The sequence below is a fragment of the Suricata suricatta genome, chromosome 1 (genome assembly GCF_006229205.1).
Source record: "Suricata suricatta isolate VVHF042 chromosome 1, meerkat_22Aug2017_6uvM2_HiC, whole genome shotgun sequence".
Lineage (NCBI taxonomy): Eukaryota > Metazoa > Chordata > Mammalia > Carnivora > Herpestidae > Suricata > Suricata suricatta.
Window position 1 is genome coordinate 125,196,885 of NC_043700.1, and position 16,958 is coordinate 125,213,842.

Consider the following 16,958-nt stretch of genomic DNA (forward strand, 5'->3'; position numbering starts at 1 on the left):
ATAAAGTATCACTTGAGGAGAGAATTTTGTGGGTAGAAAACTGATCTAAGCACGTTTAATCGACTGCAATGCTTTTTTCCTCCTTTTTCTCATTGCAGATCAGGGGTGCTCTTCTTCCTGACCACCAACCAGTGTTTCAGCAGTGTGTCAGCCGTGGAGCTTTTCGTGGTTGAGAAGAAGCTCTTTATGTGAGTTGGTCTCTGTTCCAGGAAGGGGGCTGTCTGGTATCAGGGGCTGTTGATCAAACTGGTGCTATCCTGTGTTGGGCTTCAAGGTGGTTCCTGGGGATTGCCAACGTTGAGAAAAAGCAGAGGCTGAAAAAGCAATCATGAGCCTGTGGAGCCTGATACCAACGGAAAAAGGAGTTCAAGATTAGGGCAGAGCCAGCAAATCCAAATGCTGCAGAAAAAGCAAGCAATAAAGGGGCTGAGAAGGAGCTTTTGTTTTTAGCAAATGAAAAGTCCTGATGGCCTTCACTAGAAAAATTAGAGGGGCTTGGTAGAGAGAGAGAGTAGTAGGTTGAGCCAGTGAAAATAAGGTAGGGACGTAAAGTTGACAAAGAATGTGGACCCAGTTTAGCCCTCACTGGGAGGACTAGAAGGAGGCAAAGGGCAGCCTTAAAGGAAGGTATGGACTGTTTTGTTTCTAGTGTTTTTCAAAGTTGGAAGAGATTTGCCCATATTTACATGCTGAGAAAAGGAATCTTTCCCTAGGGAAAGACTGAAGATGTTTGGAATTATAGGAGGAAGATGTCAGGAAGAGGAAGGGATCTAGAAGTAGAGAGGGAAGAAAACAAGATTTCATAGCTGACAGGGATGTATGGTTGGAGGGTGTGATTATTGAAGGAAGAAATGCCATTTTCTTCTTTATCATGAGAGCGGGAGAGGTGATCCAGGACTGCATTAGGAAGCTTGGAGGAGAGCAGTGCCACCTTCTTCGTAATCAGATGTGGGAGAAAGTAAAGCCGCTGCCACAGCTGCGCTCCAGTGCTGGGAGCGAGGGAGGGACACGGATCTGCTCACTGGGGGCAGGTGCTCAGGAGGAGAATGGACAGCGCTCAGAGGGCGTTCTATAATGAGAAGAGGCGTATTGTACAGACCTGCATGGAGGTCCATCCCGGGGGAGCGCCCCCCAGACCCAAGATGGTGCCTGATACCGACAGGGATGGAGGCCAGTGTTCACCTCCTATTAGACCCCCTGTATCTCGTAGTGGCCGAAGTCTGGACAGTGAGCACTCTAATCTGGTCTCTGCCTTCTAAACTAACGTAGGATGAATTTTTCTTTTTCAGACATGAATATATCAGCGGGTACTACAGAGTGTCATCTTATTTCTTTGGAAAACTGTTATCTGATTTACTACCCATGAGGATGTTACCAAGTATTATATTTACTTGTATAATATACTTCTTGTTAGGTAAGCAACATGACAAAAAGTGTGTGTCTTTATTCTTGGGTAGGAGGACAAGCCAATTTCTTTTTACCAGCATGTTTTTGGTTCTCAAACTCTGCACCATGCCTGGGAGGTAAGGAGACATCTATCCACTGTGCATGCTCTCAAATAACTTCTCTGAGGACATTTTTGTCAAGACTTGTCCCAAACTAACTTTTAAAACTTTTTATAAAACTGTATTTTACTGTGAGATGTTGTGTATCAATTGCAAACACGGAAAGAATTCACAAAATTATTTGACACTGTGCTGGGGAAGCTGGACCATTTATATTTTTGTGTGTGTGCATGTGTTTGTGTATAAAGATAGTGACAGATGTGACTTTTGGGACTTCCTGGTTTAATGCAAATACATGTTTGATAGGTGTGTTTATTAGATTCATCAGTGCATCGTGTTTAGGCTTTACCCCAGGCTCATTGCATCAGAATTTCCATATATTTTACTGATACACATAAACACACATCAGAAATATATATTTTAATTAAAAAATATATATAAAATAACTAAAGCACTAAGGAGAAGATTCACTGATTGAATTAAACTTCCATTTTATAAGTAAGGGGTATGTCATAAAAATTTAGGCATAGAACCTAGATCCTCAGGCTCCTGGCTGTTCCAAAATTTTCAGATTGTATGACCCATAATATTAGTCCATTATAATTTATAAAGTAGTTTTATGAGATTTATTTAACCCCACCCTCAATTCCAGAGTTATACAGTGATTTTTCTTGGGAGACTTGGCTTGTGGAGACATTACCCCAGATAGCGAAACCACTGGGCAGTCACATAATCTTCCCAGTTTCTTCACACAGCGCAGTTACAGCCAGTAGTCATGTGGTGATGTCTGGGTAGAACGAATGTGCTCTTGACAAGTTTTCTTCTTAGAAGAAATGGCTATAGAATTGTGGCCACTTGTGTAGCCTGCCCCTGTCAGGCACTCAGGGATTGCCAATAATGACACATAAAGGAGCATAGATATTACACAGAAATGTGCTTACACAGTAAGTGTAAAGAGAAACTGTGTGATAACTTTATACAGTAGTATGGGGTGGTCAGATAGAGGATGAATTTTCTTCATTCTGATATTAGTTTCTCAAAATATATAGTCCCATCTGCACAGAGCTGTCTCAAATACACTGTTACCTCAGTGGTTGGATTTAAGCCCGTCTTTTCTTCCCAACTAAGGACTGAAACCAGTTGTGGAGGCTTTCTTCATCATGATGTTTACCCTTATGATGGTGGCGTATTCAGCCAGTTCTATGGCACTAGCCATAGCAGCAGGCCAGAGTGTGGTATCCATAGCAACACTTCTCATGACCATCTCCTTTGTGTTTATGATGGTGAGTAGAAATTGGGCTTTGCTGAGAATAAATTATTTCCCATTGTTCTTTCCTGCAAATTTACCTGTTACCTGAAACCAGCCTTGAGGATTCTGTAAATGAGATTCTCTGCTTTCAGGAGGTCATGTATTGAAGGATAGCTCATGTTAGAGAATGTACAGCTTTTCCTTGACATTCCCTAGCTTTTTTGGCTACTGTTCTAATATGATTGCTATAACTTTAGTTAACATTTTGTTGCAAACGAGTTTCTAAAAGATGCTTCTTGGTGATATATAGTGAAACCTGGATAAACTAGAACTTGAAAAAACCAAACTAGACTTTAAACCAAAGACTGTAAGATGCAGAAGGGCACTATATCATAATAAAGGGGACAATCCAACAGGAAGATCTAACAATTGTAAATATGTATGCTCCCAACATGAAAGCACTTAACTATTAATAAGAAACATAAAGGAACCCATTGATAATAATACAATAATAGTAGAGGATTTTAACACCCCACTTACAGCAATGGGCAGATCATCTAAGTAGAAAACCAACAAGAAAGCAATGGCTTTGAATGACACACTGAACCAGGTGGACTTAACAGATATATTTACCACTCTATGAAACTTGGAAGTCAGCCGCAAGAAAAAGTTTAGAAAGAACATAAATACATGGAAGTTAAACATGCTACTAAACAATGAATGGGTCAACCAATAAACCAAAGAATAAGTTTTAAAAATACATGGAAACAAATGAAAATGAAAACACAATAGTCCAGAACCTTTGGGATGAAGCAAAAGCAATTCTAAGAGGAAAGTGTATACCTCAAGAATGAAGAAAAATCTCAAATAAACTACCTAACCTTATTCTAAAGGAGCTAGAAAAACAACAAATGAAGCGTAAAGCCAGCAGAAGGAAAGAAATAATGAAGATTAGAGCAGAAATAAATGATACAGAAGCTTAAAAAAAAAAGAAAAAGAAAAAAATACAGCAGATCACTGAAGCCAGAAGCTGAATCTTTGAAAAAACAAAATTGATAAGCCTCTAGCCAGATTTATCAAAAAGAAAAGAGAAAGGGACTAAATAAATTAAAAAAGAATGAATAAGTCACAACCAACACCACAGAAATAACAACTATAAGAGAATATTATGAAAAACTATATACTAACAAATTGGACAACCTGGAAGAAATGGATAAATTCCTAGAAATATGTAAACTACCAAAATGTAAACAGGAAGAAATGGAAAATTTGAATATATCAATAACCAGCAAAGAAATTAAATCAGTTATAAAAAGTCTCCCAACAAACAAAGGGCCAGGGCCAGATAGCTTCCTAGGAGAAATCTACCAAACACTTAAAGAAGAGTTAATGCCTATTCTTCTTAAACAATTCCAAAAATAGGAAAGGAAAGAAAACCTCCAAATTCATTCTATGAGGCCAGCATTACCCTGCTTCCAAAACCAGACAAAGACTCTCCAAAAAAAGAACAATGACAGGCCAATATCTCTGGTGAACATGGATGCAAAGATTCTCAATAAAATACTAGTAAACCAAATCCAACAGTACATTAAAATAATCAAGTGGGATATATTTCTAGTTGTGAGGGTGGTTCAGTATTTGCAGATCAATCAACATGATACACCACATTAATGAAAAACAAAGGGTAAGGACCATATCCTTTCAATTGATGCAGAAAAAGCATTTGACAAAGTACAACATCCATTCATGATAAAAACTCTCAATAAAGTAGAGTTAGTAAGAATATACCTCAGTGTAATAAAGGCCACATACAAACCCCACATTTAATATCATCTTCAGTGTGAGGGAAATGGAGCTTTTCCTCTAAGGTCAGGAAAAAGACAGGGATGTCCACTTTTTATCCAACATAGTACTATAAGTCTTAGCCACAGCAATCCGACCACAAAACAAAATAAAAGTCATCGAAATTGATAAGGAAGAAGTAAAAGTGTCACTATATGCAGATGACATTATACTCTATAGGAAATTTGAAAGACTCCAAAAAAATTTACTAGAATTGATACACCAATTCAGTAAAGTCACAGAATACAAAATCAACATACAGAAATCTGTTGCATTTCTATACACCAATAATGACACAGCAGAAAGAGAAATCAAGCAATCAATCCCATTTAAAATTGCACCATAAACCATAAGATATGTAGGAATAAACCTAACCAAAGGAGTAAAACATCTGTACTCTGAAAACTATAGAACACTGATGAAAGAAATTGAATAGGAGACAAAGAAATGGAAAAACATCTCGTGCTCATGGAGTTGAAGAACAAATATTGTTAAACTGTCTATACTACCCAAAGCAATCTACACATTTAATGGAATCTCCATCAAAATACCACCAGCATTTTTCACAGAGATAAAACTAACAATCCTAAAAATTGTATGGAACCACAAAAGACCCCAAATAGCCAAAGCAATCTTGAAAAAGCAAAGCAAAGCTGGAGGCATCACAATTCTGGACTTTAAGTTATAATATAAAGCGGTAGTGATCAAGACAGCGTGGTACTGGCGCAAAAACAGACACAAAGGCCAGTGGAACAGAATAGAAAATCCAGAAATGAACCCAAAAGCATATGGCCAATTAATCTTTGGAAAAGTAGGAAAGACTACCCAGTGGAAAAAAGACTGTCTCTTCAACAAATGGTATTGGGAAAACTGGACAACTACGTGCAAGAGAATGAAACTGGACCATTTTCTTACACCATACACAAAACAAATTCAAATTGGATGAAAGACCGAAATGTGAGATGGGAAACCATTAAAATTCTAGAGAACACTGGCAGTAACCTTTTTGACATCAGCCCCTAGCAACCTTTTCCTATGTCTTCTGAGGCAAGGGAAACACAAGCAGAAATAAACTATTGGGACTATTTCAAAATAAAAACTGCACAGCAAACAGTTAACAAAACTAAAAGGCAACACACGGAATGAGAGAAGATATTTGCAAATGATATATCTGGTAAAAGGCTAGTATCTAAAATATTTAAAGAACTCGTAAACCTCAACACCCAAGAAAACAATCCAGGTAAAAAATAGATATTGAATAGACATGAATAGGTATTTTTCCAAAGAAGACACCCAGATGGCCAACAGATACATGAAAAGATGCTCAACATCACTCATCATCAGGGAAATACAAATCAAACCTACAATGGGATATCACCTGACATCTGTCAGAATGGCTAAAATTAACAACACAGGAAACAACAGGAATTGGTGGAGATGTGGAGAAAGTCTTAGATTGTTGGTGGGAGTACAAACCGGTGCAGCCACTCTGGAAAACAGTATGGAGGTTCCTCAAAAATTTTTAAATTGAATTACCTTATGATCTAATAATTACATTACTAGGTATTTTCCCAAACGATATAAAAATACAGATTTGAAGGGATACATGCACCCCTGTTTATAACTGAATTATCAACAATAGCCAAATTATGGGAAGATCCCAAATGTCTATCAACTGATGAATAGATAAAGAAGAGGTGGTATATGTACACAATGGACTATTACTCAGCCATAAGAAAAAATGAAATCTTGCCATTTTTATTGACACGGATGGAACTAGAGAGCATTATGTTAAACAAAAGAAGTTAGAGAAAGACAAATATCCTATGATTTCACTTATATGTGGAATTTAAGAAAGAAAATGAACAAGGAAAAGGAAATGAAAGAGGCAATATAAGAAACAGACTCTTAACCATAGAAAACAATGTGGTTACCAGAGGGGAGGTGGGTGGGCAGATGGGCTAAATAGGTGATGGCAATTAAGGAGGGCACTCGTGATGAGTACCAGGTGTATGTAAGTGTTGAATCACTGAATTGTATACCTGAAACTAATATTACACTGTATGTTAGTTAATTAGTTAGAATTTAAATATAAACTTAAAACAAGCAGGAAAATTTTGATTTTAAAATTCCTTATAAAAACAGCCGTCAGTTGCTCAACTTCTGTGCTAGTATTAGAGAACTACTGACTGGTATAAGCAGTAACTTAATGGTTTGGGTGGGTCTACTCTGTTCCAAGGGACTAGCTAAGCTCCATGAGAAATAAACTGGTCTTCAGTGTGAGTAGTCTGTCTTGAGTCCCTCCTGTATTTTGAGAAGGAGTGTCCAAAAATACTAAAACATTCCAGAGCCCACACAGTACTGTGTCGCCTCCTTTCTGAGTTCCTGACATTCTCTTATACCAATATATTTCTGCTTACCTTTTGTTTTTAATGGTTCCTGAATCCTAATCTTACATATCCTATAATTTTGTGTGCACATAGATGAATCAGGAGGTGAAACAAGTTACCACATTGCCCCTACTACCTGAAGTAGACAGGAATGCTTGCTTAGTCTATTTACTTAATATATGTGTTCTTTCTGCTAGAGTAGGAACAGATGTCTTTAGCAGAAACCTTGGCAAACTTTGCTGAGTTTGAAATCTCCTCATCTAAACATTATTGAGAAATTTATAAACCAAGCATGTATTTTCTATGTTATCCAATAAATAATATGTCATCAATGTATAAAAATATCTTGTGTTTTATACTAGATGCTTCATCTTATTATAGAAGTTTTAAAACCGGTCATAAAACCCTGTTACTCAGAGATGCTGTGTGTTATATATTAAGTGCCTGGTTAGGTGGAGTTCAAAAATATGTAGTTCCACCAGCAATGTTGTCAGGTTATGTCTATCCCAGCATGCCTAGTGTCAGTTCGAAATTTTACATGAACCTCTTCTCATGTAGCCATCTGTTGTTGGAGTAATCCTTCCTGGGATCTTCACTGTAATACTATTTTATGATAGCTTTAAGACTTTTAAAAAGTGTTTGTTTATTTTAGAGAGAGAGAGAGAGAGAGAGAGAGAGAGAGAGACAGAACATGAGTGGGGGAGGGCCAGTGAGAGAGGGAGACACAGAATCTGGAGCAGGCTGTAGCCTTCGAGCTGTCAGCACAGAGCCCGACACAGGGCTTGAACTCATGAACCATGAGATCATGACCTGACCTGAAATTGGATGCTTAACTGACTGAGCCACCCAGTCACCTGTCTTTTGGTAGCTTAAAATGAAGGTATTCACCATGTTTTATGCTGCACTTCACCACATTGTGCTATATACCAGTTCCACGGCTGTGGGTTATTTTAATTATGTGTCCTGAACACCAGATTATTTCTATAATCATGCAGAGATAGAATGCAAACCCTTTTAAATAACAAATCTTACTGTGTTTTGGAAATAGAGCCATAAGATGTTCAGGATATGGTCTGGTGTGTGTATCTGTGGGAACATATAGTGGTTGTATCATTAGAATAGTCAGTACTTCTTGCCTTTCATTGTGTGCAGTTACAGAAAGTAAAAGCCTTGAAATGTAAGGATCTTCCAATTAAATGCAATTAAATGCACATATATTATGGATATATTGTTATTCCCTGAGAACCATAGACAGCCTCAGCAATAGAGAGGCATGCTCATGCAAAGTGGATAAGTCTTAGAGGAATGAAAGGAATGTAAAGAGTTGGTCTTGACAGAAATGTTTATACAGGTTGCAGAAGAATTAAAGAAGGTATTCTCTATAATTCATCATGAAATCCCTCACCAGATCTGATTCTTGGTATTTGCTTTTTGTAGATATTTTCAGGGCTGTTGGTAAATCTCACAACCATCGTGCCTTGGCTATCATGGCTTCAGTACTTAAGCATTCCTCGATACGGCTTTGCGGTAAGTTTTCCTCATCTGCCTTGGTGACCAGTTCGTTGTTCCCAAGCCAGGAACAGCCAGAATAAAGCCTAACAACCTCATCTCCAGCTGAGAACTGTGAAGGTCTCCCAGGGGTTTCCTATTAGGAGCAGTGAAGGACAGTTTTCTATTAACCCTTGGGTCACCTTGATAATCACCTGAGGTTTCCCCATCACCCAGTTGTCTGAGGGAGATGAAGGGTGGGGAGATAATGCCTCATGAGGGAGAAAGATTGACTAATTGATATAAAGAAATATAGTTGTGTTTCATTTCAATATGAAAAAAGAGGATGGGAGCCTAGAATACATATTTTACGTTGAATTAGAAGAGAAACAAGGAGCATAATACAGCCACTATATTGGCTTCAGAAAGCTGATCAACTCCAAAGAAAACTACGTCTCAATATAGTATAATTGGGTTTCTAACTCCCAAGAATTAGCACTGGTTTTGATGAAAATAAATAGAAGTAATATGAAAACTTCTCACCATAAATGAACAATAGTCATATGAGTACTGCAGTATAATTTTAAGTACACTGTGGGATTTTATAATTGGGGAGAGAAGAAGGAAGGAGCCAGAGGTCTCCCCTCTTTGCCAAATGCCTTACTTCCCTTTGTTTTAGAAGCTAAAATCTCAACCTTAGTCTACTCAGTTGCCAAGGAAAACAATTTTAGTTGCTCTGGTGTGGCAGAGACTTAAAGGTGAAGCTTGGTTTGTTTTTAGATAGCAATAAAAATTAAACCAGGAGGACATGATAATTCTTTAAAAGTTTTTTGAAATTTAAAACTGTTTACCTTACCCCATCCCTCTTGTGTTATAGGCCTTGCAGCATAATGAATTTTTGGGACAAAACTTCTGCCCAGGACTCAATGTAACAACAAATAATACCTGTAGTTATGCAATGTAAGTTTGTATTCAGGGTCACAGTGGATTTGCTTACTATCGTGGTGTGATGTAGAAAGGCCACTGGGCCACTTGGCTGGTACAGGTCCTTTCTCTGACTTCTCTGAGTTGTACACCAGTGCACATCTCCTTGGCAGTCTGCTTCAGAGCAAAAATTGTAGTTCAGGTGGAGAAATGTTTCTGATACATTGTTCACTGGGCACTGGGGCCCTTTAAAAAACTTCTTTTGATGTTTTGATTGTGGGTTTTAGTTTTGACTTTCTGAACACTTGAGTTCAAGATGAGCTGGTCTGCTATTTTACCAAAGCCTTGGAATATTGGAATTGTATGGATTATGTGAAATGTACAGATCCATAAACTTATGGCTTCCTGTAAGCCCAACCCACGGCCAGGGGCAAGAGCTAAAAGGTCAACAAGAGCAGAGGGGAGGAACACAGTCCCGCCACACTGCTGGCGCTTGCTTCTTCCTCCTGCATTTACTAGGAGAAATTATGAAATCCAAGTCTACACGACTGTTGTATTTTTTCTTTTAAACTGACCCAGAATACCCTTCCTGAAGGATATTTCCTCTAAAGGAGGAAACACCTTTCAGTAAGCTGAGAAAGAAGCCCCATTTTTTGCATAATGTCAAGCAGAAATGCAGATTTTAATAAAATCAGAGGATGCTGTTTTAAAAATTGAATAACCCTTTCTTTGTCAATGATTGTTTTTTAATGGTTTGATTTTGCTACATTGATTAAGGAAAGAAAAGAGAATGCTTGTATCCAAAATCTCATGAACTATTCTTGAGTAGGATAGAAACAATTCTTAGTTAATAGGGAAAATTGTTATTTTGAAGTATTTCTGGAAAACCTGTATGAAGAGAAATATGCTTTATTCCTCCCACTCCCTCTCTTTAGCCTAGGTTTAACTTTTTGGGGGGAGCTGCTGGGCTTCAGGAACTGCACACACATGGCGTACCAGGTAGTCAGTATGGCTGCACCAGGTAGTTTTAGGACAGGTGCTTTTCTAACCTGTGGCAGGCCTGCCTGCTCCATCCTGTTCTGGCTCAGCTCCCACTGAGGCTTACACCTGGTTAGGTGGGCCTGCTGGTGATATCCCGCAGCTGAGAATTCCAGCTGCAATGCTCATTCCGGCCTTGGTGCGAGAGCTGCTGGGATGCAATGGCGGCAGGAAGCCCTTGCTCCCCTCTTTTCCCAGCTTGAGAATTCCTAGCTTGTGTTCATTTATACGGCAGGTTTGTGGATAGAGAGCTCTGTAAAGAGCTTTGATCATCTTGGTAAGGACCTTAGATGTCATCTGTTAAAACAGGTTTTCCCCATCAGAAGTGAGTTTGCAGAGAGCAGTATCAGAGATCTGGAAACATGAATTTGCAGAGACTAGTGACTTGGTTCAAAGTGTAAGTTGGACTTGGCCAAGTTCCTTAAACCTTAGTCTCTTCATCTTTTTAAATGGGTGCAATATTTATTCCATTGTGTTGTTTCAGGGATTAACTGAACTGTTACATATGGATTGCTTAGCACAGTATCTAGCGGAATTGTAAGCACTCATTGTTACCCATTATATATAAAGGCATAGTTCTTTGAGACTTGGAACCTATGGAATCTGTGAATATATTGAGTAAAACTTGACAGGTAGTAAAGATAATGTTAAATTCTTTTTCTGTTGAATTTCAGATGTACTGGTGAAGAATTTTTGGTAAACCAGGGCATCGATCTCTCCGCTTGGGGCCTGTGGAAGAATCACGTAGCCTTGGCATGCATGATTGTTATCTTCCTTACAATTGCCTACCTGAAATTGTTATTTCTTAAAAAATTTTCTTAAATTACTCTTTAATTTACATAATTTACATGTACATTAAAAAAAAAGAGCATCTTGATTTATTTTAAGCATTCATTGAAGTGTTTTTGTCGTCTCTTGATTTGGCATCATACTGTTCAGCAAGAATTATTTTTCTAGAAACCGCAATGAACTGATTTATACATGAAAAACCCAAGTCATAAACTAGTGATGTGATGGATTGTGTATTAGTTCATCTAGTACTACAGTAACCACAGGGAAGACATCTGGTTTAATTGATCAACCTGAAAAAGAATTGAATACTGGGAACTTGTGACAAGTTATTAGTATCTCTGGTATTAGTTTCCTCATCTTTAAAATGAATAGAGGATTAGTTGCCCGCCAGCTCCAGTATTAGATGACTATGATCTGCCCTTAGTTAATAAATCATCATAACAAATGTACAGATGGAGTGGTGGAAGTATGTAATCTAAACTATGTTGGGAAGCCCAGTCTTATATATAGGGTAGAAAAAGCTTTTAAGGTTATTAGAACACACTGAGATTTCTCTGTAGTGGAATCAGAACACCTCGGGGGTCTCTGCTGGCCTTTATAGGTGTGGAGGACCCAGACTTGTGACCCTGGCTGGGGCAGTTCAGTGGCCTGTGAGCGGGGTGTACATCAGAGCCTCCTGGACACTTAACTAAAATACAGATGGCCAGGCCCATGGGCCCCGCTGCATCAGTGTCTCCAGGGTTACTCCAGAAAGCACCGTCCACACCAGGACCTGGCCATTTCCTCCCCGCCTCTGAACACTTAGATTTATGATGCAGTACCTGTTATAACTGCTGCCATACAGACTTCTTCATTCCTACATATGCATCTCTTCTACATGGATCCTCTCTTTCGTTCTAACCCTTATCAGTAATTGGGAAGCATTTCTTAACTCCTTTTTTATTGAAGGGTCATGTAGGGAAAAGTATAGTCCAGTGAAATATCAAAAAAGGAACATGCCGGTGGAAGGAACCGGCAAAGAAACAGGATGTTAGCAGCGCATGGAAGCCGCCTTCATGCCCCCTCCAGGTCACTACTCCCTTCTCTCTCTGTTATTTCTGAAATGACGCTTGTATATTCCTCCCTGTTGCTGTTCTCACAACATGACCAAAGCTGTGTTTTATGTTCCTGTGTGCATAGGCACAGCCTTATTTAAGTCCTTTCCTCCCCCTTTTAAGGAAGTATTGATTTTGGAATAATTTTAGATTTAACAGAAAAGTTGCAAAGATAGTATGGAAAAATTCCCAGATGCTTTACCCAGCTTTCTTTACCAACATTTTGTATATCATGGTACATGTCAAAGGTAAGAAATTAACATTGGTACATTATTATTACTTAAACTATGCACTTTATTCAGATTTCACCACTTTTACACTAACATGCTTAGTCATTCCAGGATCCACTTCAGGTGATCACATTGTAATGAATCCTCCTTTTTATGAAAGTAAACACTTTTCAGTATTATAGGAATTAAGTGAGCTTGAGGATCACCACTGGGGACCCCTTGCAACTGGTCATCTTGGAGTATCACTTAGTGTCATTGGGTGCCCTGCCGTACTGTCACAATATCAATCCAGGGAGGGATATAACATTATATACATATCTGTTTTTTTCATAACATTTTAAAGAAACTTTTTTTTTAGTGATACATGATTAATGCACCATCTTGTAACATGTTATTACATACTCTTTTTACCCAATTATTAAAAAAAATTTTTAATGTTTATTTTTGAGAAAGAGACAGAGCGTGAATGGGGGAGGGACAGAGAGAGAGGGAGGCACAGACCCTGAAACAGGCTCCAGGCTCTGAGCTGTCTGCACAGAGCCTGACTTGGGACTCGAACCCACAAACCTGAGCCGAAGTTGGACACTTAACCGACTGAGCTACCCAGGTGCCCCACCTTAACCATTTAAAAAATTTTTTTAAGGTTTTATTTATTTTTGAGAGACAGAGCATGAGCAGGGGAAGGTCAGAGAGAGGAGACAGAACCCAAAGCAGGCTCCAGGCTCTGAGCTAGCTGTCAGCACAGAGCCTGAGGCAGGGCTCGAACCCACGGACTGTGAGATCATGACCTGAGCCGAAGTCGGGCACTTAACTGACTGAGCCACCCAGGCACCCCCATCTTAACCATTTTTAAAAGTAAAGTAAAAGCATACATTCTATAAAGTAGGAAAAAAAATTATAGAAATTTACTTCAGACTATGTCTATATCCTTTTGAATTTTGTTTTTATTTTCTTGGATGTCAGGAGAACTAATCTATACTGGGGAAGATATATTAATTTGGTTTAAAATAAACATGGGGTGCCTGGGTAGGTCAGTTGCTTGGGCATCTGACTTTGTCTCAGGTCGTGATCCCATGGTTCGTGGGTTGAAGCCTGGAGTCGGGCTCTGTGCTGACAGCTCGGAGCCTGGAGCCTGCTTCAGATTCCGTGTCTCCTCACTCTCTGTCTCTCAAAAAATAAAATGTTAAAAAAAATTAAAAAGAGACCTCAGAAATAAAGGAAAAGTGTTAGCTACTATTTATTCAATGGAAGGACCCATTGTTGTGGGGCTTTCACAGACAAGTGCAGGGGGCTTGCTGTGGGAGGCTTCATGGTGTGTTCCATGAGGCAGAAAGCAAAGGGAAGTGGGTGGTCTGAAGAGGGTTGTTGAAGAGGCAGTGGATGGATTCCTCTGTTTCTCCGTCTTGGAAGCCATTCTTCATGGTCTTTAGATTTGAATTGTATGAACCTCAGTACCTCAATGTCTACATGTATTTGAAAAGCAGCATTACTCATATTTCTATGAAATCTTTAGGCCTCCCTAGTGCCTGCTCAGTGGGCCCAGATCAGACTAGCTGAGCTGGGACAGATGACATTCTTGTGTCCAAGAGCTGAGGCTCTCGCCACTGCTGATGTCCTGATGGCCACTTCTGATGCCTGAGCTGTTAAAATGTTGATGAGCCAGATTTCTAAGAAATTTGCTGGTAATTTTACTTAGGTATTTTTAAAGATATTCTATTGAAACCCCATTTCTATATAACAGAACAAATAAATTGCTTCCTAATAATTTACTCTTCCATAAGAGAGGCCTCGCTGGGTTTGTGGGGAGAGCCTGTTTTGCATGTTTAGGAATTTGGACTTTATTTTTTTTCAGTGCATGCAAGGGGCACTGTTATGCTCTGAGGAATTTAATTCGCACCAGCCATCCTCAGAAGCAAACCAGAGCACCAGTTTACTCATTTAGACAGTAAAATGTGACATAGCTGTTTACTTGTGACATTCTTCTCTCAGGTGTGAAACGGAGATCAGAGGATTCCTTGGTAAAGACAGGCTTAGGGTTTAAGACAAATTTAAACAATGTCTACTACAACGTGAAGAGTTGCAAGAGCTCATCACCACCGAGACAGTGCAGGAGGTAATCAGTAACTGCCTCACTCTCCACGGTTTGTGCTTATTCTCCGTGGAAGAAAGATCCCAAAGAAAACCTGGAACCCTGCCACACATAGCCTGGTCTTGCTGCACCTCCTAGCCTTCGTCTCTTGTTTTACACATTTAAAAAATGGCTGACTCACATGTTGCAGCCTGCTTTTTGTCCTATATGAATACAAGATACTTACTTTCTAAACAGAAATAACTCTATTTTCTAGACTGAGATTCCACATTTCTTGCGGTTACCGAGGGTTTCCCGGGTTTGCCTGGTAAGAATCCATGATCATCCTAAATAGTTATGGAAGGAAGGAAAGCAAGAAAAGGCTATTTTTTCCCCATCTGTTGAGAAATCTCTGAGAAGCGAGCATAGGAATTCCAGGTCATTCTTTGGGATTATACTGATTTAGGATTGTAATAACCAAATAAGGGCATTTAACACTACATTCATTATAATTTGATCTTGGTCTAATCTGTTTGGCAATTGCATTTAAAGGCATATATTTTGTATCCACCTAAATATCAGAATCACTTTTAGAACTAAGTGAGCTCATTAACATCACCTGTTCTTCAAACATTTTTTAAGCTGCTGAATCATTCTTGCACCTGGTACCCCCCCCCCCCCCCCCCCCCCCCCCCCCCCCCCCCCCCCGCCCCCGAACGCCACCTACGGGACTCTGCTAAGTGACAGCTGGTGACGATTTGGTTTCCTTTCCTTGCAAAGCTACCAAACCTGAAGCCTCATCTCAGGAACAGAGGGCTTGGCAGTACAGTGTTTGGAATGGCTCAAGCTGTTCCATCTTTTTCATTTTGCAGATGAGGAAACTTGACTTTCAGAGCCAAAGGCCGCATAGACTATTTTCTTGCTAAGATTTGGAACATACTGCACTATTACCCGGGTAACTTGACGTATCACCCATGGTAGGTCACTCGTGCAAACGTGCAGAAGCCAGGATGGGGACAGTGGTCTGCAGCAGAAACCAGGGAGTCGTACTTAAGAAAAGTGTCTCAGGAGCTGTGAAGCAAATACAGGGCCTTTTTATCTCTACGTTACTCATGCAGATTTCCCTCCTCTCCTTGTGCTCCAGTCACCTGGTTTGGGATCTTGATGGACTTACTTAGCTTAATCTATATGCTTCTCTTTTTATTAAAATTTTTAATGTTTATTCATTTTTGAGAGACAGAGTATAAGCAGGGGAAGGACACCCCCCCCCCGCCCCCCGCATCTGAAGCAGGCTCTAAGGCTCTGAGCCTGCATGGAGCCCAACATACAGATCATGACCTGCAATGAAGTCGGTGCTAAACCGAATGAGCCACCCAGGTGCCCCAACTGTATCTTTCTTATCCATAAAATAGGGATTTTTATAGTTTCCACTTCTTTAGAGGTGTGAGGATCAAATAAGGTAATGCATGGAAAGTGCCTAGAAATACCTGGCTTATAGGATGCCCTAAATACATTTTTGCTGTTACTGCTGCGTCTCATAGGACATCACACTGGTTATCAGCATCATGCTACTGCCAGTTCATGGATGACACCGTTGGCAGGGACAAGAGCACCATCCTCCAGGACATGTTCTATGCACTAAACTTGGCAAACTGTGGCCTGCAGGCCAAATCCTGGCCACCACCTATTTTTGTAAATACAACTTTATTGAAAAACAGTCACGCTTATTTGTATTTGTATTGTCTATGGTTTTTGCACTATGATGGCACAGCAGTTGTGACAGAGACTATTATGGCCCATAATGCCTAAAATATTTACTCTCTGGCTCTTTATGGAAAGTTTGCAGGCCCCTGTATTAACCTGAGAGTTCCTGTTCCAGCAGTTACAGTATAGTTACACTGTACAGGTCTACATCCCAGTGATATTGGCCCCTCTCAGTTTCATTTCCTTGAGCCCATTTGCAGAATTCATGCTTCCCTGTCTGCAGTTGGAGCCTCTGCTGTTTGAAGCTTCCGAATCCTTAAGAAGCAAGCACGTTTTTGCCTGGGAAGAGTGAGGGTTCCACGGAACCTCAAACTGTCTGCCACTTAGACACGTGGGGATTTGCATTCTGATAAGTAGTAGGCAAAGAAAGCAGGTATCACATTGGTCATCTCTGTTAGGAGAAGCTGGACTTTACTGCTGTATAATGGGGCAGAGAATTCAGAGGTAACCTGGTGTTTCCACGCTGAGGGGTTACACCGAGCAGGCAACCACAGCCTGGTAAAGGACAAGGGTTTTGAGCCTCAGCCATGAGGGTGTGTCACTGCACCAAACAGGCCATGAAGTACAGCTGAAG

The 16,958-nt window shown here is 39.8% G+C and overlaps 1 protein-coding gene across 6 annotated transcripts in view; it reads left to right on the plus strand.

Annotated features, from left to right (window-relative positions):
- ABCG2 (ATP binding cassette subfamily G member 2 (Junior blood group)) overlaps window positions 1–11,320 on the plus strand; it is a 133,101-nt gene extending 121,781 nt beyond the window's left edge. For all 6 annotated transcript variants that reach the window (XM_029943290.1, XM_029943317.1, XM_029943309.1 and 3 more), the window contains 6 exons: window positions 99–188; window positions 1,290–1,414; window positions 2,634–2,788; window positions 8,424–8,513; window positions 9,352–9,434; window positions 11,111–11,320. In XM_029943290.1, coding sequence (XP_029799150.1) covers window positions 99–188; window positions 1,290–1,414; window positions 2,634–2,788; window positions 8,424–8,513; window positions 9,352–9,434; window positions 11,111–11,258 — 691 coding nt within the window. In that variant the 3' untranslated portion in view covers window positions 11,259–11,320. The remainder of the gene's footprint in view (window positions 1–98; window positions 189–1,289; window positions 1,415–2,633; window positions 2,789–8,423; window positions 8,514–9,351; window positions 9,435–11,110) is intronic.
- The last annotated feature ends 5,638 nt before the right edge of the window (window positions 11,321–16,958 follow it).